We start from the raw sequence: 20,966 nt of genomic DNA, 5'->3' as shown, positions 1-20,966 counted from the left end.
AAAAAAAAAAAAAAAAAAAAGAATTTTCCTGTAACAGAAAAAAGTTGACATAAAATACAGTGAAAGGCCAGGTGCTGGTGGCTCTCGCCTGTAATCCTAGCTACTCAGGAGCCTGAGAGCTGAGGATCGCAGATAGAAGCCAGCACAGGCAGAAAGTCCCCGTGAGACGCTTCTCTCCAATTAACCAGTCAAAAACCAGAAGTGGAGCTGTGGCTCAAAATGATAGAGCGCTAGCCTTGAGCAAAAGAGCTCAGGGACAATGCCCAGGCCCAGAGTTCACGTCCCATGACTGACCAAAAAACAAACAACAACAACAACAAAAAAAAAAACTGATCAACTTTATTACAAAAGATAAACTTTCTGGCTACTCAAAAAGAAATGCAATTCCAAACCAAAGAATTTAAAGTAACTCTTTATTGATAAACATTTACACATTAGAATTAGAAATGTCAGTAGAAAAATAAAGTTTAAATAATTTCCTATTGTACAAAGATTTGATCATTTTAACTGTAGCAGTTAGTGAAATTACCTAATTTTAAAAAAGTTAAGCTGATTTTGGTCACAACCAGCCTCACAGAATGCACAAAAAAAGAAATGCAACTTCACAGACTTCTGTGTGTGGATTGCTAACGGCACCAGGGCGTCACATTCCAGGAAACAGCTCCAAAGGGAAGGTTGGCGTGTTCTGCAGTGTAATAAGAACTTAATGCAAACCAGAATGGTCAGAAAGGACATTGGAATCAAAAGCCAACATATGATTGATTAAAAATGTGAAGGGATGTAAGGAAGGATGCAAGGTTAGTTATTTCCATCAGCTGCTTCTCACTAGTTGAAACAGTGTTACTTGATGCCTTTTAGCAGACTTTGGCAAATATACATAGTACAGTGACATCTTTCTCTTGCAACATTCATTCTGCTCTTGCTTATGAATCTTTTCAGTTCTCACCAAATGCTTTCACCCCAAAAGCCTATTAAAGAATCAACAGGGTTGATTTTTGATTTTCAAAAAATTATTGAGGACTACCTCCCTTTTCTCAGCATTTACAGAAAGTAAAGTTGAACCTTGCTGGGGAAATGATGGCTGAATGTCTCTAAGAAAGTCAGTTGTTGGCAAAAGTTCTCAAAAAATTTTATTAGGTAAAATGTTCGACATGAATGCCAACATTCTATCATCTGAGCAGCCAACTGCAAATAATTCTGTATTTGAGACAAGAAGCAGGAAGAAAAGAGACAGGAAAAAAACCCACCAAAGTGGAATACATTCTTTGTTATCATTCAAAGTTTCTCCCTGAAAACATTTAAGTTACGCAGTTTAATCTATATAAATTCTATATACATTTACTCAGATGAGAATGCTTCACAAACTGGGACAAATAAAACATTCAATAATTTGGAGATATACTTTATATTTTAAGTGTTTTAAAAGAACAGATAAAGTATATCAAACAAGAAACAAACAAAAGGGGGCTAGGGGTTTAGCCCAGCGGAAGGGCGCCCGCCCAGCACGCGGAAGGGCGCCCGCCCGGCACGCGGAAGGGCGCCCGCCCAGCACCCGCAAGGCCCTGGGTTCGGTCCTCAGCCCTGGGGGAAAAAAAAAAAAGATCTTCCAGAATGTCCTAACTTTCTCATCTTGGCTCCAAATAAAAATAACATTTTTATCATGGGTCGTTATGTTCAAAAGTTAGTATTCAGGGTAACAGTCCCCTAACTACTGGCCCCACATGTTTAATTTGTGAAATTATACCCTAAAGAATGTTTTAGGTGAAACCTCTAGTAAGATGCATCATCTAATAGTGATACTCAATATCATCTTCCAGTATAAAAGGAGTTTCTTAAACTGAAGGGAGATTTTTCCCTTCCTTCCTTTCCTTCCTTCATTTTGTGTGTACTAGCTTCGAGGCTTGAACTCAGGGTTTGGGTGCTGCACCTTAGCTTTTTTGCCCAAGGCTGGTGCTCTGCTACTTGATTCACAGCCCTACTTTCAGCTTTTCGGTGGTCAAGTGGAGATAAAAGTCTCACAGACTTTTCTGACCAGGCCAGCTTTGAACCATAATCCTATGATCTCAGCCTCCAGAGTAGCTAGGATTACAGACATGGTTTGAAGGGATATTTTCTAAAAAACAAAACAAAACACATCTCTTTGAACTACAAACTGAAATCTTTAACAATTTGTTGGAAGAAAGCTGAGCTTCCTGTTAGGAAATCTGAAAGGACATTTACGTGTACTCACAATTTTCCTGCTACTTGGATATATGTCACTGTAATTTTGATAAGTGATTAAACAAATTGATCCTCCTGATCCTTCTAATCAGAAGCCAGAGGCTTTAAATAAATTCACGTGCATTTGAGCTCATGGACTGGGACCTGTCATCTCTCAATGAAAGCCCTCCTTCAGGATGACAGTTATTGTCTGGAAGACAACACCACCATTGATTGTGCCCTGTATTAAACAGTTTAGGTGGTAAAAGTTACTTAATTTTTGCAATTGTTTCCCTTTTGAAGGTCACAGTTTTTCCAGGCCTTTCAATGAAAAAAGAACTCAGCAGCAGAATAGAAATTAAAACAGCTAAATGTTGAGTTTTTAAAAATCTCAAAAATTAAATATCCAAAATTTAAAACTTGGACATCTCTTTAAGGATAAAAATTCTCTTGACTAAAAGTTGAAAGGGGCAGGATGGAGGTATGCCTGGAAAGGAAACTTCAGGCACTTTCTGGGAGGTGATGCTCTAATACTGCAAAGTGGGTTGTGGGGCCGTGCTAGGTAAACAGATTACAACCCCCAAGTCCCCAACACCTACCCTCATTTCAGCCACACTTCCTCAATCTCTCAAGAGTCATCTATAAACTAAAGTCTCTAAGAAAAACTATCATAGCATGTCGGATGTATATATGTGCCTGAATGCCCAAAGGGAAAGGTACCCTAACCCAATCTGGCTTAAAATTTCAACTCAAGCTAAACTAAAACTAAATTTTTTTTCAAATGGGGCATAGAAATTCTTTGGAAAAGTCTCAACCAGGCATGATGGTGTGTGCCTGCAGTCCCGCTATTTGGGAAGCTGAGGCAGGCGGATCACTCGCGTGCAGGAGTTCGGGACCAGCCTGGCCCACACAGTGAGCTCATCACTTTAAAAATAAAATGTTTTGTGCATCCCTGTCATCCTAGCACTTAGGAGGCTGAGGCAGTAAGATTGTGAGGTTAAGGCCAGCCTGGACCACATGCACAGTGAGACCTTCCCTTGGGAAAAGAAAAACCAAAACAAACCCAGCATCTGAATTAACTAGCTTATTTTGGCCAAATGTACAAAACAGTTAAGTTCACATCTGTTAAAATAAATAACCAGAGGTCAAGACAGTTTTCCATAAAATATCACATTCTCAGTGGGACCAAAGCCATTTCCTTGAGTTACTCAATTGTTTTCCTGTTATAGTTCACTAAATTTGTTCTCACAGCTAGACTCAACTGAAACTTGGTGTTATCATCATGAAGCTGTCGCAAAAGGAGTTTTCAGATTTTAATCAAGTTTAGGTCAACTAAGATTTCAGCACAGAGTACTCACACTTGAAATGAGCCAGTAGTTTCCATAGTTGCTCTGAAAGAGGTGAGAGACTCTGCATTTCCTCACAGACTATTGGAAATTCAAGTGGCAAGGGATACAATCCAGAAGCGATGATGGCTTGGCTTGGGTCAAGGTGTGCATGTCTTCAATTAAATGTCCATAGAAAGAAAAGCAAGCAACTTGTTCTGTCTTGGTTGGGAATAATAGGAGTCCACAGAGACCTTTGATGGCTGGCGTGTCAAGTTGAAGAAGAGGCGGAGATGTGGTTCAGATTCCTATTCATCCACGTTGCTTCCATTTGGAGAGCGAAGAAAATACTACTCCAATGTATTCCTTCTGAGGCTGTTATAAAACAGAGCTTCGACCTCATACCATAGAGAGTATATGCTATAGAGTAGCTAAAACCCGTAAAAAAGAGACCACCACTACACAGAACGTCTGTCCCGTGCCCAGGGTGAGGGCCTCAAATGGTATCATCTCCTTCCCTGCTGCGCGGTATACTCCGGCAATGGCGGCACCTGGTTCAAAATTCAAGGGTGTTAGGAAAAAAGTGAGGTTAACAAAAATCATGAAAATATACCACTTAAAGTCCCACTCTCAACAGAATGTTCCAGATTTTTTACACTAAAATGTAAATATTACAGACATGATTGTCCAGAAAGAGATGTACTTATTACCTGACTTATGTAACCATAAGCCCTCTGCACATCACCTTTATAACAATAAAAAAAAATTACAGAAATGCTTTATTTCCTCTATTCTTCCTACTCACTCTAGTTAAGTTTTCTTTATCTGCTCTGCAAATCACTGAAATGTGGTTTTAGATGTGGACTCCCTAACACTGAGAGTCTACTACATTAATTGAAAAAAACAATCTGGAAGTGCTGGGTGCCAGTTTGTACTCCTAGCTACTCATGAGGCTGAGATCTAAGGATCATGGTTTAATGCCAGCTCCAGTAGGAAGGTCCATGAGAATATTATCTCCAATTAGCCACCAAAAAGCCAAAAGTGGAATAGTGACTCACATGGTAGAGTACCAGCTTTGAGCAAAAAAAAAAACTAAAGGACAGTACCTAGGTCCAGAGTTCTAGTACAAATCATAATCATCACCACCACCGCCACCACCATCATCACCATCATCATTATCGCCACTACTACCCCTACCACCACCACCACCACCATAATCATCTAGAAGAATCAAAATCATAGCAACTTCTACATGACCTGACTATGAACTCAAAAATCTTTTTATTTCCATGCAATTTAATCCCATGCCTCTTAAGAAGTATGTAATAAAATTTTGGTAATAAATGAGTCTCCTGAGTGAGACAAGCAAGAAATGTTCCAGGCCACAGGAAATAATCTCCTTTCTTGTGGCTCCACTTTCTATCATCCTCATGGTTCCACTTAAGAAAGAGAAAGAGGAGAGGGTGAGGGGCTATGGACAGAGGAAGGGAAGAGGACTCTAAACCACGGAAGTTGTTCAGAGGACACATAGAACAGGTGTGGTAGTGTATACCTATAATTCAGGTATTCAGGAGGGGGTGGGGGGTGGGGGAGGAGTGTGGGTTTGAGGCCAGACTGGGCTATATAGGAGAATCCATTGTAAGTAAGAGAAAAAAAAAATTAAAGGCAAACAAGGGTAATCCCAGGGGTTTCTTTCTCGCCTACATAATTGTTTTGATGCTAGAAAACTTCCTAGAAATTGATAACACAAAACACCTGTATCTATCCAGTACTTATCTGATTGTGGCAGAGACTGGTAATACATAGTCCTCAATAAAATGTCTATACACATTTGGGCTGGAGTACTGTAGCTCAGTAGTAGTCATTATGCTTAGCCAGCAAAAAGACAGGGAGTCATTTCTCAACACCACACATCTTATAATATGAAAGTATTAAGCTGGGGGCTGGTGGCTCACGCCTATAATCCTAGCTACTCAGGAGGCTGAGATCTGAGAATCAAAGTTAGAAGCCAACGCAGGGAGGAAAGTTTGTGAGACTCTTTTCTCCAATTAATGAGTAGAAAACCAGAAGTGGAGCTGTCACTCAAAGTGGTTGAGAGCTAACCTTGAGCAAAAAAAGCTCAGCATCCACGACCAACGAAAAATAAAATAAAAAGAACAATATTAACCAAAGGTTGGCTGCCTTGAGCATCTATGACTTGAAAATGTTTTCTTCAGGGTTGGTGGTTGAGTTCAGGGCTTAGAGGCTGCTAAACTCACGGGCCCAAGGTCTAGTGTACAGTACTCAAAGAAAACCTACCTCCAGGGACTGGGAAGGTAGCTCAGTGGTAGAGTACTTGCCTTGCATACATGAGGCCTGGGTTCGATTCCTTAGCACCACATAAGCAAAAAGAATAAAGCCGGAAGTGGCGCTGTGGCTCAAGTGGTAGAGCACTGGCCTTGAGCTGAAGAGCTGAGGGACAGTGCCCAGGCCCAGAGTTCAGGCCCCTACCTGAACTCTCCAGTGGCACTACCTCCAGTGGCACTGGATGTCACCAATGTCTCAGAATGCATTCTTCATTGAGCCTCTGTAATTTAGCTCCCCTCAAAGAGTGGGCTGGGCAGAAGGAAGCTTAAAGAACTTTATCGAGACCTGGGCACTGGTGGTTCAAACCTGTAATCCTAACCACTCAGGAGGCTGAGATTAGAGGAACATGGTTTGAAGCCAGCTTGGGGAAGGGATGTCCATGAGACACTCATCTATGATTAAGCACCATAAAGGCTCCACTTTTCTCCACCAGCTTTGAGCAAAAAGCAAACCCCAGAACTAAAATAAGCCCATAACAAAAGAGGAGAAGAAAAAAGCCTCAGAGCTCTGGTGGCTCATGCCTGTAATCCTAGCTACTCAGGAGGCTGACTGAGATCTGAGGATCTATATTTCAGAGCCAGCCTGGACAGAAAAGTCTCTTACTCTTATCTTCAATTAACCACTAAAAAGCTGAAAGTGGAGCTGTGGCTGTAGAGTGCTAACCTTGAATGAAAAAAAGCTCAGGGACAGCACCCAGGTGCTGAGTTTGAGCTCCAGGACCAGCACACATTATTAAAAATGAGGAGGAGGAGGAAGAGGAGGAGGAGGGGAAGAGGAGGAAAGTCTCATAATGATAGACACTACTCTTTAAAAATAATTATCCCACTCAGATATATTTCTAAAACGAATCCTAAATGAACCGACGAGGCACATTTCAACGTTTTGACTGGTATTTTAATGTCTAACATACTTGTCAAGATTCCAGCAGTAATTGGTCCCACGATGCCCATCAACAGGATGCTTACAGACATGAACCTACCATATTTGTGATGTCTGAGCGTGAAGAGGGCCAGTAATCCAGCAGGGACATGAAAGAAGAGAGAAGACACCAGTGCCCACAGGAACACACCATACCACATCTCTGCAAAGGACACAAAAGACTGGGTCACACATAAGGCTTGGCAAGCACCACAAAAGGTCCTCACCCTCTCCAGGGCTTCCTTTCTAAAACCATTTGAGTCTCAGAGAAGGGGGAGCAGCTGCAGCCCTATATCTCTGAACTACAACCATTGGCACCTACCTCAGGCACCTACATATTGATATAGTTCCACTTAAGTTGCTTCAAGTAGGGGGGGAAAAAAAGGTATTATATTGTACTTCAGATAAATGGGATCATTAAAGGACTCTTAATAGCAAAAGCAAATCCAGATCTATAGAAAACACTTTTTAAAAAAAGGAAGTGATTTCTCTTTAATCTCCCATACCTTAATTTGCCATCTACTTAATAGCTACTTATCGATTGTTATCCAGTACTTTTCATTTCCCTGGCCCAACACAGTCAAAATTATTTGTTCTATCTTACAGTATGTCTTGTTTACCACTTCAAGTGCATTATCTCCAGCTTTGTTTTCTTTGGCAGCTGTGCAGATCTGCTTTGTGCTGCTACAACTAAAATTCTTCAGCTCACAATTCTGTAAGCTGAGAAACCAAGGCTGAGAGGCCACATCTGGTGGTCTCTGGCTGTACTAGGCCACGCCTATGGCTCCAATACATCCTGTGAGAGGGAGGCTACACAGTGGGCCAACCTTGCCTTTATTACAAACCCATAATCTCAGCCAGGCACCTGTGGCACACACCTACAATCCTAGCTACTCAGGAGACTGAGGTCTGAGGAGCAAAGTTCAAAGCCAGCCTGGGCAAGAAAGTCTGTAAAACTCTTATCTCCAATTAACTACCCAAAAGCCAGAAGTGGATCTGTGGCTCAAGTGGCAGAGTGCTAGCCTTCAGCACAAAAGCTCAGGGACAGCCCTCAGGCCCTGAGCTCACGGCCCACTTGTGGCACAAAACAAAACAAAACCCTGTGCCCACCACAATCCATTCATGAGGAAATGATTTCAAACCACAGAGGCAGTGAAAGGCCTATCATGGTGAAGTATGCATCAGATAAGTAATCTGCAGTAAAAGACTAGAAAGAGAAATGAAAGTACAGGGGTAGAACAGACCCCAAAGACTTTCACATCCTCATCCCCCAAATTGGGCAAAAGGATACTTTCATGCAGATGGGATTACATTAAGGACCTTCCGTAGGAGATTGTCAGGATTTTCCAGATGGACCTGACGTAATCATAAGGGTCCAGCAAAAGGGAGGCAGGAGACCAGTGTCCTAGATATTTTGAAGATGTTATGCTGTTGGCTCTGAAGAGAAAGAGGCCATTAGCCCAGGAATGCAGGCAGCCTCTAAGAAGCTGCAAAAGGTAAGGAACACCAGGCACTGTTGGCTCACACCTGTAATCCTAGCTACTCAGGAGCTGACACCTGAGGATTGCGGTTCAAAGCCAGCCTGGGCAGGAAAGTCCATGAGACTCTGATCTCCAATAAACTACCAGAAAATAGGAAGTGGCACTGTAGTTCAAGTGGTAGAGAGCTCGCCCTGAGCTGAAGAGCTGAGGGACAGCGCCCAGGCCCAGAGTTCAAGCCCCACAACTGGCAAAAAAAAAAAAAAAAAAGGATCTCTTTCTGGTCCTTTCAGAAGGGACCCAGTCCTACCCATACTTTTGGTTTTAGCCTGGTGAGACCTCTTGGACTCCTGACCTCTGGGACTATAAAATGGTAAAAACTTGTTTAGGATGCCAAATTAGTGCACTAATAAACTAATTCAAACACTAAGAACTTATCCATTACATACTCAAATATTTATTGAGCACATCTATGTCGGGCATATCAGTAAAGAAAAAAAAAAAAAAAAGACAAAGGGCTAGAGGTGGGGCTCAAGCGGAAGGGCCCTTTGCTTGCTCAGCCTGGCCCCAAGTTCAAACCCAGGTGCCAGCAAAAGTAAACAAATAACCAGTGCAAAAAAAAGGGCTGGTAGCCGGGCGCTGGTGGCTCACGCCTGTAATCCTAGCTACTCAGGAGGCTGAGATCTGAGGATCTCGGTTCAAAGCCAGCCCGGGCAGGAGAGACGGTAAGACTCCTATCTCCAATAAACCACCAGAAAACCGGAAGTGGCGCTGTAGCTCAAGTGGTAGAGCGCTCGCCTTGAGCTGAAGAGCTGAGGGACAGCGCCCAGGCCCAGAGTTCAAACCCCACGGCCGACAAAAAAAAAAGGGCTGGTAGCATGGCTCAGCAGTAGAGCAATAGGACAGTAGAGCACCTGCCTAGCAAATGCAGCGTGCTGAGTTCAACCCCCAGTGCTGCCAAAAATCCAGGGAAAGAAAAGCCACGCGAGAGCAGCTCTCTATGTGATTCTAATTGAATAAAATCCTATGCATGAAGGGCTTTGTGAGGACCAGCTCCCTGGCCTCAGAACCTCCACAGCTGAGTCATCGCACTTCCACCATGGCCTCGGGATGAACTTGGCCCCCATCAGCGCAGCAAGGAGACAGCCAGCCTTTCAGCTGGCTCCACCCTGACCTTAGGGTCCAGGTCACAGTGGGTGCACTTGGCCAGCTTCTCTAAAGCTGCGACTGTCTCTAAAGGACCACACGGGTCCTCCTGGAGATTGGAGACCTATCCAGTCCTGCAACTCCACCCGGCTGCTGGGTGGTCATGGTGCTCATGGCCCATCAGCCCGCATCTCCCCACTGCCCTCTGGAAGACTCCTGCCAGCAAGCTCCTGCCTGCCAGGAGCTCCATCTGTCCCCAGTTCCCCCTGAACACAATACTGGCCTCCGGACTGCTTACTATGCCGTCTTCCTCCTGAAACCACTGCTTGCCTCTGGTCCCTGGTTTGGGAATGTGCGCCCTGGGCTGCCCCATGCCCGGTGGTCTTGGTCCTAACCTGGTCCCACCTTGTCTGTCACTCAAGAACGAGTGGTGAAAATATTCTCACACTGATTGTGCTCATAGTGTACAACTCTGAACTACATTATGGGGGGGGAGGTCAGATCATCCCTCAACTACACACATACACATACACACACACACACACACACTATGTACTTAATCCCATATCACACTTACCCCCAGATGTTCCATGCTTAGCTTATTTTCTCCCTCAAACGCTAATGGAATGGAAGCTCTATGTGGCACAAGCTTTGTTCTGTTCACCAGGTACCTTAACTTGGTGCCCAGAAAACAAACAGTGTGACTGAAAACCAGGAATTCTCTACGTGTGATTTTTTTCTGATTCCAAACAAAATATCAGCTTTTAGTTTAATTATTATAAAATAGACCTTGGCAATGATTCACTTGGTTGAAATCCCTATTTTCAGGAAATGCCATTCCTGATAAACAAGACAGCAAAAAGGAGATGGAAACACTGCCAAGAGTGGTGACACTGCTGTAATCCCAGGGGAGGCTGAAGCAGAAAGATCACAAGTTCAAGGTCAGCCTAATGTACTCAATGAAAACGTTCTCAAAACAAAAGAGAGAGAGAGAGTAGAAAGAGAGAAAGAGAAGGGGAGGGAGGGAGGAAGGAGGGAAGGAAGAAAGGGAGGGAGAAATTGAACAATTTAGGATAGAATAAGGAGAGTTAGGTGGAAATCCTAAACAGCCAAACTACAAATGCAGGTTTTAAAAAAAAAACAAGGCTGGGAAGGTGGCTCAGTGGTAGAGTGCTTGCCATACATGTAGAAGGCCTTGGGTTCGATTCCTCAGCACCACATAAGCAGAAAAAGCTGGATGTGGTGCTGTGGCACAAGTGTTAGAGTGCTAGCCTTGAGCTGAAGAGCTGAGGAACAGCGCCCAGGCCCAGAGTTCAAGCCCTATGACCAACCAAAAAAACAAAAAACAAAAAACTAATCAATTCAGCCAGGTGCCGGTAGCTTACACCTGTAATCCTAGCTACTTAGGAGGCTGAGATCTGAGGATCACGGTTCAAAGCTAGCCTGAACAAGGAAAGTTTGTGAGACTCTTATCTCCAATGAGCCACCAGAAGACTGGAAGTAGCTCTATGGCTCAAGTGGTAGAGCGCTAGCCTTGAGCTGAAGAGCTCAGGGACAGTGCCCAGGCCATAAATAAACAAATAAAAATCAATTCAAAGCTTCCTGGTAGAGAGAAACCACAGAATTACCTTAGAGCAATGATTCTGCCATAATGAGTTGGCATAACTACAAATAACCTTTTCTGTGGAACCAAAATAGAAATGATGCCAGATTCAGGACACTGAATAAAATTCACATTAAGTAGGTTTTGATGCTTCAAAGTGACAAACTTCATTACCCACCAACCCACCATTCTAGCAAAGAGAGCCAGAGCAGGGAGAGTGTGAGTTTAGCACTATATTCCGAGTCAAGGGCTACACTCCGTGACGTCCGCATCCCCAGCCCAGAGACCACAGAGAACTGGTAACCAATACCAGCATGCGTCATCTCCACAGAAGCAATGGCAAACTCAAGTACAAATTGCAGTTCATTCTCTGCATAACCATTTCTGAAAGCAAACAATTCCCATGACTACAGATGTTTTAGTATAAGATCCTGAAACTATCATCCCAAATTGACTTGCCTCGATCCTCCTTAAAGACAGACAGATGGAGTGAATATTCAATTCCCACATATCACCCACACAGGACTTTACTCATAAGAGGACACGGGTGAAGATCCAATAGATTATTTGCACCAAATAAATGAAGCAAGCATCATGAAGGGCATCAATGGACATTGATGATCTCCTGGTGTAACAAACTATGTTGTAGGTAGCATTGTGACCAAAAACATTTCATGTGCATCTAAGCATGAAGAAAAGTCACTGAACTACAAAACAAAAAAGTCACTGGACTACAAAACAATTTCCTTAGGTTCTTCAAAACTCCCAGCAACTCAGGAGGCTGAGATCTGAGGGTCAAAATTTGAACCTAGCACAGGCAGCAAAGTCTGTTACTCTTATGTACAATTAGCCACCAAAAAGCTAGACCTGGAGCTGTGGCTCAAGTAGGAGAACATTAGCCTTGAGCAAAAAAGCTCAGGGACAGAAAGCGCTCAGACCCTGAATTCAAGACCCAGGAGACAGATGGATACACACACACACACACACACACACACACACACACACACACACACACACACACACACACACACACACACACACACACACACACACACACACACACACACACACACACACACACAATCTCAATCTCAAAGAACTGGGTCAAAAATGGAAGTAAAACAAGATTAATCTTTACAGAAACCACAATCAATGTAATGTTTAATCCCTGATTAGATCCAGGAGCTTTTTAAGGAAAAACAAAAACAAAAAAAAGCAAGAAAGCCATTTGGTCAATTGGGGAAATTTAAGTGTTGGAGGACATGATTAGATCCATCAGATCAATGTTTGCAGTTATGATGGGAAAAGCCCTTGTTTTAGAAGTATTACACATTACATATCATAACTTGTGCAACTTCCTGAACAGGGTTGCAGAAAGCTAAAACGTGACATGTGTGCATATGTGTGACCCAGAAAGCCTTTTCCATCAGCCATAGACCAAATATGAACTTCACCCTATGGTAAAGTGTAAATCTGATGAAGTAATCAGATAAAAGACGATAAAGGGACATGAGGGTAAGCACAGGGAAGAATGGACACTGACACACTCATCCTCAATATGCAGGAATGAGCACGCCACTTTCCATGGCAAAGGGACTGTGCAGGAGCAACTTACAGATCTTCCAACCGGAGAGTATCCAGGTTTTCCAAATGGACCCAAGGTAATCGCAGAGGTCTTTGTACAGGAGAAAGTGGAGGTCAGAGACATATTACAAGACTGTAACATAGTCTGGGTGTGTGGCTGGCTATACCTGCTGGGTTTGCCTTAAGTACATGATGATGGTCACATGGGACTTTAAGAAACAGAGTTGTGGGCTGGGAAGTTGGCTCAGTGGTAGAGCGCTTGCCTTGCATGCATGAGGCCCTGGGTTCAATTCCTCAGCACCACATAAGCAAAAAGAAAAAAGCCGGAAGTGGCGCTGTGGCTCAAGTGGTAGAGCGCTAGCCTTGAGCTGAAGAGCTGAGGGACAGCGCCCAGGCCCAGAGTTCAGGCCCCACAACCGGAACCCCAAAAAAAAAAAAAAAGAAACAGTTGTGAAATTGTAAAAACAGGGATACAGGAGGACCCATTGCAACAATGAGATGTACAAGTCCTTATGTGGAAAAATGAAGAGGGGAGGGGAGGGGAGGATATGAAGGGACGGGAAGGGGAAACAAAGCAGGAGGCTACAATGCCTGATAAGAAATGTACTCATTATCTTACCTACATAATTGTAACCCCTCTGTACAGTATTTTCACAATAAAAATATATTAAAAATAAAAAAAGAGTTGTGAAGTCACATGTGACTGTATCACCCAGCCTAAAGTGAGTGTATTCACTACACTGCTTTTCAGTTTATAGGAATTGGAAAATTTTCCAAAAAAGAGTTGGAGAAAATAAGCAAATAAAAAGAATTATCATGGGGCTGGGAAGGTGGCTCAGTGGTAGAGCGCTTGCCTTGCATGCATGAGGCCCTGGGTTCGATTCCTCAGCACCACATAAGCAAAATGAAAAAAGCCGGAAGTGGCGCAGTGGCACTAGCCTTGAGCTGAAGAGCTGAGGGACAGCGCCCAGGCTCAGAGTTCAGGCCCACGACTGGACCCAACAAAAACAAAACCAAAAACAGAAAACCACCCCCAAACAAAAAACAAACGAACAAAACCCCCGTACGCAGGTAGCCTTGGCAGTGTCTGAACACTTCCACACAGGTAGGGGTGTGTGTGTGTGTGTGTGTGTGTGCTGGCACCGGGGCTCAAACTCCCGTGCCCGGCGCTGACACTTGCCACGACTCTGCGCTGCCAGTCTCATTGTAGGCATGATGACAAACGAACACCTCGGCGGCCCGAGGCGGGCGAAGGCTCTATCTATCCCGCGGGGGCTGGGGGGGGGGGGCGGTCCCGGGCAGGCCAGGCCCAAGTCCCGGGCGTGCCCGCAAAGGCGCCCGGCAGTCGCTGCCCGCGGCCTGACCGGCCGCAGGTGCCTTATCTTCTCCAGACTGCGGCCAGCAACCCCGTCCTCCCTCGTCCGCCCTGTCTCTGGCCCCGTTTCTCTCTGGGAACGAAGTCAGGGAGCCCAGCCCCCCCCCCAGTCCTTCCGGTCACACACACTCACACACACACACACACACACACACACACGTAGCTGCGCCCACCCTCCCCCCCGGGGGCGGGGGCGCCTCCTCGCCCCTCCCCCAGGGCAGCCCCAACCTCGCCCGACCCGAGCCCCCCTTCTCCTACCCAGCAGGCCTCAGGGAGGGGCGGCGGGGAGGGAGGACGGGGGGGGGGAGAAGGGAGTTCGAATCCAAGCTCGCAAGCAACAGGTCTCCAACAGCGATCCCTAGAAAGAGCAGCCGGAGGAGGGGGGGCGGGATCGGGGCCCGGGAGCCGAGAGGGCTGCGGGCTGCTGGGGGGGACGCGTGAGACCCGGCCGAGACGACCCCTCGAACCTCCCCCCGAGAGACGGCCGGCGCCCCCCTGCGCCCCAGTGCCGCCGCGCCGCGCCCGGAACGAGCCGGGTGCGGCCGCCCCGGCGGACCCCGACGCGGGGAGACGGAGCGGGGCGGGGGGCGGGGGGAGCGGCGGCCGGCGCGCGGGGCGCACTGCGCAGGCGCGGGGCGGGGTCCTACCTGGGAAGGAGCAGAGCGAGGTGGAGTTGGGGCACAGGGTCCCGTTGCCCACCCGCGGTACCACCTTCAGGCTGAGGATCTGCTGTAGGAGCCCGGCCGAGCCCCCGCTGCCGCCGCTCCCCTCGCGCTCCATCCCGCCGCCATCCACCGCAGAGAAAGGGGCGGAGGGAGTGCCCGAAAGTGCAGACGCCGAGCTCCGCTCACCGCACCTCCCGCCGCCTCGGCGTCACCTGCGGCCACAGCCCTCTTCTTCCTCCCACCAACCCCAACGGCGCTGCCAAGTGATGGTTCTTTCCTCCAATCACAGGGCGCCTCAGTTGGCTGGGGCGGGGCGACTGTTTCTCCCGCCCCCTGACGTTGCGTAAGGCTCGCAATACCCAGCCCCGTACCTCTCAGGCTACGCCCCCTACTGGACGAGTGTCCCTGCTTTATGTGGCGGGCGCTTGCGCTCCGCCGTGCCCGTCTCAGTATCGCCCCCTACTAGAAAGTGAAGAAATTGCACATGCCAGTTCAGACCAGAGATATAGATCCAATACAAAGCAAGGATCACGACCAATTTGTAACCCCATCATTTACAATGTTGCATAGCCCAGCCTTCACGAATTAGACACGTGAACCCAGTTTTCCAGAATTAACTGCCCTCAAGCTCACAGACTCCAATAAAATCTTGAGAGTTTTGTCAGTCCTGGGGCTTGAACTCAGGGCCTGAGCTGCTTCACTCAAGGCTAACACTCTACCACTTGAGCCACAGCGCCACTTCCGTTTTTTTCTGTTTATATGGTACTGAGGAATCGAACCGAGGGTTTCATGTATGGTTGAGCTCATGAGACCTCCAGATCATGGCTCCTTCGTGAGTCTGCACATTCCCCTGTCTGGAGAGGGCACTTTTGCTTTCATTTTGCTTTATATAACTAAACCCGATTCTGCTTTAGGTAGCTTCTGTATCCATTCTTGAATTCTCTCTGACAAGATCAAAAGATTTCCGGTTTCCAGATCTGGTGACCCAAATCCCGTAACAGTTATGAAGTCAAATTCTTTACAACAGAATGAACAGGATTTCTTCTCCAAATTGGGGGGGGGGGGAGGGCAACACAAATTCTTGAAAAATCACAAAACACGTAGAAAGCAAACTAAAAATGAAGTGATGGGGGGGTGTTTTTTGCACTGATAGAGAGGCTTGAACTCAGGGCCTGGGTATGATCCTTTAGCATTTTTCCCCTCAAGGCTAACAGTGGCCTTTTCCTGGTTCATTGGAAGTAAGAGTTTCATGGACTTTCCTGACTTGGCTGGCTCCAAATATTGACCCTCACTCAGGTCTCAGTCCTCTGAGTAGCTAGGATTGCAGGCATTGGCCACAGACAGGTGTTTGATTTATAATTTTTTTATTTTATTAGGCACTGTCCCTGCTCAAGGTTATTGCCTACCACTTTGAGCCACAGCTCCACTTCTGGTTTTCTAGCGATTAACTGGAGATAAGTCTCAGTGACTTTCCTGCCTAGCCTGGCTTTGAACCATGACTCTCAGATCTCAGCCTCCTGAGTAGCTAGGATTACAGTCAGGTGTGAGCCACCAGTGCCTGGCAAGTTTTATACTTTAAATAAACAACCTCTCATTTATTTCACTGACAGTGAGATGAAGAACTATAAAACTTTTAGAAGGCAATGTAGAATATGTTTATCTTCTCAGCATAGTAAAATTTTAAAACTTTAAAATTATTGTAAAGATGATGTACAGAGGTGTTAGCTACGTAAGCCAGGTAATGAGTACAGTTCTTTTTGGACAATGTCAACCCTTCCCTGCAAAAACAGTTGTTAAATTAGCTACCATCTGCTGGGCACTGAGGGATTACACCTGTAATTCTAGCTATTTGGGAGGCTGAGATTAGGAGGTTGGAGGTTGGAGGTTAGCCTGAGTAAAAAAGTCTGTGAAACTCCATCTCAGTGGAAGAAGCTGAGCATGGTAACACATACCTGTTGTCCAAGCTATTGTAGGAAGTGAAAAATAGGGGAATCCCAGTCCAGGCAAGTGATGAGGCAAGCAAGAACTTGTCATAAAAACCGAGGGCATTATAAAGGTCGGGTGGGGGGAGGAGTAGGGAAGTAACTTAATAGCAGTGTGCACTTAGTAAGCATTAGACCCTGAATTAAACTCCCAGTAGAAACCAAGGGTCGGTGACTCACATTTGTGAGGAGAAAAAAATGCATTGGGAGAAGGTGGTGCCTATACCTAATTTAGAAAGTAGCCCAGTTGGTTTTGGCATATGAGTGGTGAAGAAATGGTCCAACTGATCCAACCCAGGAGACTAGATCCACAGGCAAGAAAGATCCCCGTCCAGATTGAGTGTAAGGAACAGGATCTGTCAGAAGAGGGCGCCGAGACCTCAGGGTGGGAATACTGATTCCTGTAGCTCCTGCAAATATGAAATACTCAATTGTTGGAAGCGGGCCTTGAAGACCATTTCCATACAAGACAAAGTCATCAGAACAAAAGAAAAAAGAAAAAAAAAGACAGAAGCCATAAGGGAAAAATTCACATTTAATAATAGAATTGTGGTGAAACTTACTGAAATGTGATAGTTGTGTGATTTGATGTCATACATACACATATCTAAACTAACCAAAATTTCCACTTTAAAAATGCTTAGAGGTCCTGGGATGTAGCTCAGTGGCAAACTGCTTGCCTGGCAAGTGCAATGTCTTGGGTTCGATCCCCAGTATCAAAAAAGAAAAGCCAAAAAACCAAAACAAAACATGTTTAGAGGTGGGCACTAAGTGGCTCAGGTCTGTAATCCTAGTTACTCAGGAGGCTGACATCTGAGGATTGTGATTCAAAACCAGTCTGGGCAGGAAAGTCTGTGAGACTCTTTTATCTCCAATTAATCACCAGAAAACCGGAAGTGGCACTGACTGTGGCTCAAGTGGTAGAGCGCTAACTTGAGCTGAAAAAGGACAGCGCCCAGGCCCAGAGTTCAAGCCCCAGGACCGACAAAGAAAAAAAAAGTTTAGAGCTGGGTGGGGCAAAGTGGTTCAAGCCTGTAATCCTAGCTACTCAGGAGGCTGAGGTGTGAGGATCATGATTCTCCTCTTTGTACTGATTCAAAGCCAGGCTGAGTAGGAAAGTCCATGAGGCTCTAATCTCCAGTGAACCACAGGCAGCCCAAAATGGAGATGTAACTCACATGGCACAATCCTTGAGCAAAAAAGCCAAGAGACAATGCCCAGGCCTTGAGTTCAGGAACTCAGTACTGGAATACAAAAAAATGTGTAGATATTATAATGTCAATTGCATTTCAATAAAGCTGTATTATAGGCTGGAGATAGAGCTAAAGAAGTAGAGGACGTGGGGCTGGGAAGGTGGCTCAGTGGTAGAGCGCTTGCCTTGCATGCATGAGGCCCTGGGTTCGATTCCTCAGCACCACATAAGCAAAAAGAAAAAAGCCGGAACTGGCGCTGTGGCTCAAGTGGTAGAGTGCTAGCCTTGAGCTGAAGAGCTGAGGGACAGCGCCCAGGCCCAGAGTTCAGGCCCCACGACTGGATCCCCCCCCAAAAAAGTAGAGGACTTAGCAAGGTGGGAGGTCCCAAATTCCAAACCCCAGAACTGCAACTTAAGAAGGATAAGCAAGGGCTGAAAAGGTGGTTCAGTGGTAGAGCGCTTGCCTTGCATGCCTGAGGCCCTGGGTTCGATTCCTCAGCACCAAATAAGCAAGAAGAAAAAAAGCTGGAAGTGGCACTGTGGCTCAAGTGGTAGAGTGCTAGCCTTGAGCTGAAGAGTTGAGGGACAGCGCCCAGGCCCAGAGTTCAGGCCCCACGACCAGACCGCCCCCCCCAAAAAAAAAAGGAGAAGCAAAAGCCAGGAAAGCTTTCTTTACTTATTCTTTTCTGCCTATGGATAGAACACACACACACACACACACACACACACACACACACACACACACACACACACACACACACACACACACACACACACACACACACACACACACTGTATTTTAGACAACTCTAAACTCCCATCAGCCCAGAGATGGCACCAAGAGTCTGTAAACACATATTACCCAGTCAGTTTTTCCGCTTGTAAGTTTGTCTTTCTTACAGGTCCCTGTCATTGGAAGCCCACAACCACTTTCCTTCAGCCTGCTATTTCTCTGTAAATTTATTGTCCTTTTATTTTTGGTCAGTCATGGGGCTTGAACTCTGGTCCTGGGCACTGTGCCTGATCTCTTTAGCTGAAGGCAACTGCTCTATCCCTTGAGCCACAGCACCACTTCTGGTTTTCTGGTGGTTAATTGGAGTTAAGAGTCTCACAGCCTTTTCTGCCTGCAATGGCTTTGAACCACAATCCTCAGATCTCAGCCTCCTGAGTAGCTAGGATTACAGGCGTGAGCCACCAGTGCCTGGCTGTTATTGTCCTTTTTAGAGATGCTATGTAAGCCAAGTTCTTTTCCTTTGTGACTTATTACTGCATGAATTAATAATCTGCCTTCTCCTCTGAGCCATACCTTTGGCCTACTTTCTGCTGATTGTTTATTTAGTTTTATAGGTCCTGGGGCTTGAGCTCAAGGCCTGGGTGCTGTCCCTGAGTCTCTTTGGGCTCAAGGCTAGTGCTCTATCACTTGAGCCACAGCACCACTCCTGGCTTTTTCTGGGTAGATTATTGGAGATAGGTCTCCAGACATTTTCTGCTCCTGGCTGGCTTCAAACTGTGATCCTAGCCGGGCGCCGGTGGCTCACGCCTGTAATCCTAGCTACTCAGGAGGCTGAGATCTGAGGATCATGGTTCAAAGCCAGCCCGGGCAGGAGAGACCATGAGACTCCTATCTCCAATAAACCACTAGAAAACCGGAAGTGGCACTGTAGCTCAAGTGGTAGAGCGCTCGCCTTGAGCTGAAGAGCTGAGGGACAGCGCCCAGGCCCAGAGTTCAAGCCCCACGACCGCCAAAAAAAAAAAAAAACTGTGATCCTCAGATCTCAGCCTTCTGAGTAGCTAGGATTACAGGTATGAGCCACCAGTGCCCGGCTTCTGATGGTTAATTTTTTTTTTTTTTTGCCAGTCGTGGAGCTTGAACTCAGGGCCTGGGCACTGTTCTTGAGCCTCTCTGTGCTCAAAGCTAGCACTCTACCACTTTACCACTCTAGCACAGCACCACTTCTAGCTTTTTCTGTTTATGTGGAACTGAGGAATCGAATCCAGTGCATGCTAGGCAAGCACTCTACCACTGAGCCACATTCCTAGCTCTGATGGTAATTTTTAAAATAGGCTCACCCAAGGCAGGAAGACAGGGCTCATCCTGGAATGTTCTATGTACAGACAGCAAAGCAGGCCTCAGGCATTCCAGTTCTGGCACCTTGGTAATCACAGAACAGATGATTCATGGAGCAATGCAAGGGCAGTACTGTGGTCATCAATAGGTATGAGACCTGGGGGTGTCACTGTCAGGTGAGGCTCTGAGTCTCACACCGGAGCTTCTGGATCACAATCGCCTTGTTCTAAGCCTTTCCCATCATGAATATCTTGCTCCTCTCTCCCTCTCTCTCTTTTTTTTCTTCTTGCCAGTCCTAGGGTTTGAACTCAGGGCCTAGGCACTGTCCCTGAGCCTCTCCGTGCTCAAAGCTGGTGCTCTACCACTTGAGCCACAGTGCCACTCCTGGCCTTTTCTGAGTGCTTTATTGGAGATAAGAGTCTCACGGAATTCTCTGCCTGGGCTGGCTTCAAACCACAATCCTTAGATCTCAGCCTTCAGAGTAGCTAGAATTACAGGCGTGAGCCACCAGCATCTGCTTTTTCTTTTATTAGGGCTTGAATGCAGGGTCTGGGCACTGTTCCTTAGTGGTTGTCCATCCCTCTCCCCCAGCCCTCCCTCCCCCCCTCCCCCCGGTTCCCGCCCCCAGCTTGGGCAGGAAAGTCTATCTTTGAAACTCTTATCTCCACTAAACTACAAAAAAAAAGAGAAGTGGCACTGTGGCTCAAGTGATAGAGCTCTAGTTTTGAGCAAGAGCAGCTCAGGGGCACACACACACACACACACACACACACATACTCTCTCTCTCTCTCTCTCTCTCTCTCTCTCTGTAGGGAACATGAATGACCTGGCCAGAGGCATCAGCTATATTGCCAAGTAAAGAAGCACAAAATTCTAGATACCCTTTTTTCTTTTTTGTTGTCAGTTAAGGGGCTTGAAATCTGGGCCTGGGCGCTGACCCTCAGCCCTTGAGCTCAAGGCAAGTGCTCTACCACTTGAACCATAGCGCCACTTCTTGCTTCCTGGTTGTTAACTGGAGATATGAATCTCATGGACTTTCCTGCCTGGGCTGGCTTTGAACTGCAATCCTCAGATCTCAGCCTCCT

General features: G+C 46.1%; 1 protein-coding gene across 2 annotated transcripts; it reads right to left on the bottom strand.

The window, feature by feature from the left end:
- Positions 1-399: 399 nt before the first annotated feature.
- On the bottom strand, positions 400-14,876 carry LOC138825104 (transmembrane protein 170A). Of its 2 annotated transcripts, none has more exons than XM_070019501.1 (3): positions 14,622-14,876; positions 6,781-6,951; positions 400-4,075 (listed from the first exon to the last, which is right to left on the bottom strand). In XM_070019501.1, the coding sequence occupies exons 1-3, from the start codon at positions 14,752-14,754 to the stop codon at positions 3,945-3,947; spliced, it is 435 nt and encodes a 144-aa protein (XP_069875602.1). In that variant the 5' UTR covers positions 14,755-14,876; the 3' UTR covers positions 400-3,944. The 2 variants fall into 2 exon arrangements, with proteins under 2 accessions (XP_069875602.1, XP_069875603.1); XM_070019502.1 differs by having other exon boundaries at positions 6,850-6,951.
- Between the last annotated feature and the right edge of the window lie 6,090 nt (positions 14,877-20,966).

The sequence above is a fragment of the Dipodomys merriami genome, unplaced genomic scaffold (assembly GCF_024711535.1).
Source record: "Dipodomys merriami isolate MVZ:Mamm:240054 unplaced genomic scaffold, mDipMer1.0.p SCAF_134, whole genome shotgun sequence".
NCBI classification, from domain to species: domain Eukaryota; kingdom Metazoa; phylum Chordata; class Mammalia; order Rodentia; family Heteromyidae; genus Dipodomys; species Dipodomys merriami.
This window is presented reverse-complemented; position numbering and strand designations above follow the sequence as displayed.

What these genes read in the sequence shown, in the direction of transcription:
- LOC138825104 (XM_070019501.1), bottom strand. Translation starts at nt 14,754, where the DNA reads ATGGAGCGCGAGGGGAGCGGCGGCAGCGGGGGCTCGGCCGGGCTCCTA. An exon ending in CTCGCTCTGCTCCTTCCCAG is followed by an intron (nt 6,952 to 14,621) that starts GTAGGACCCCGC and finishes TGTCCTTTGCAG; the next exon opens with AGATGTGGTATGGTGTGTTC. An exon ending in TACTGCTGGAATCTTGACAA is followed by an intron (nt 4,076 to 6,780) that starts GTATGTTAGACA and finishes ATTTTGAACCAG; the next exon opens with GTGCCGCCATTGCCGGAGTA.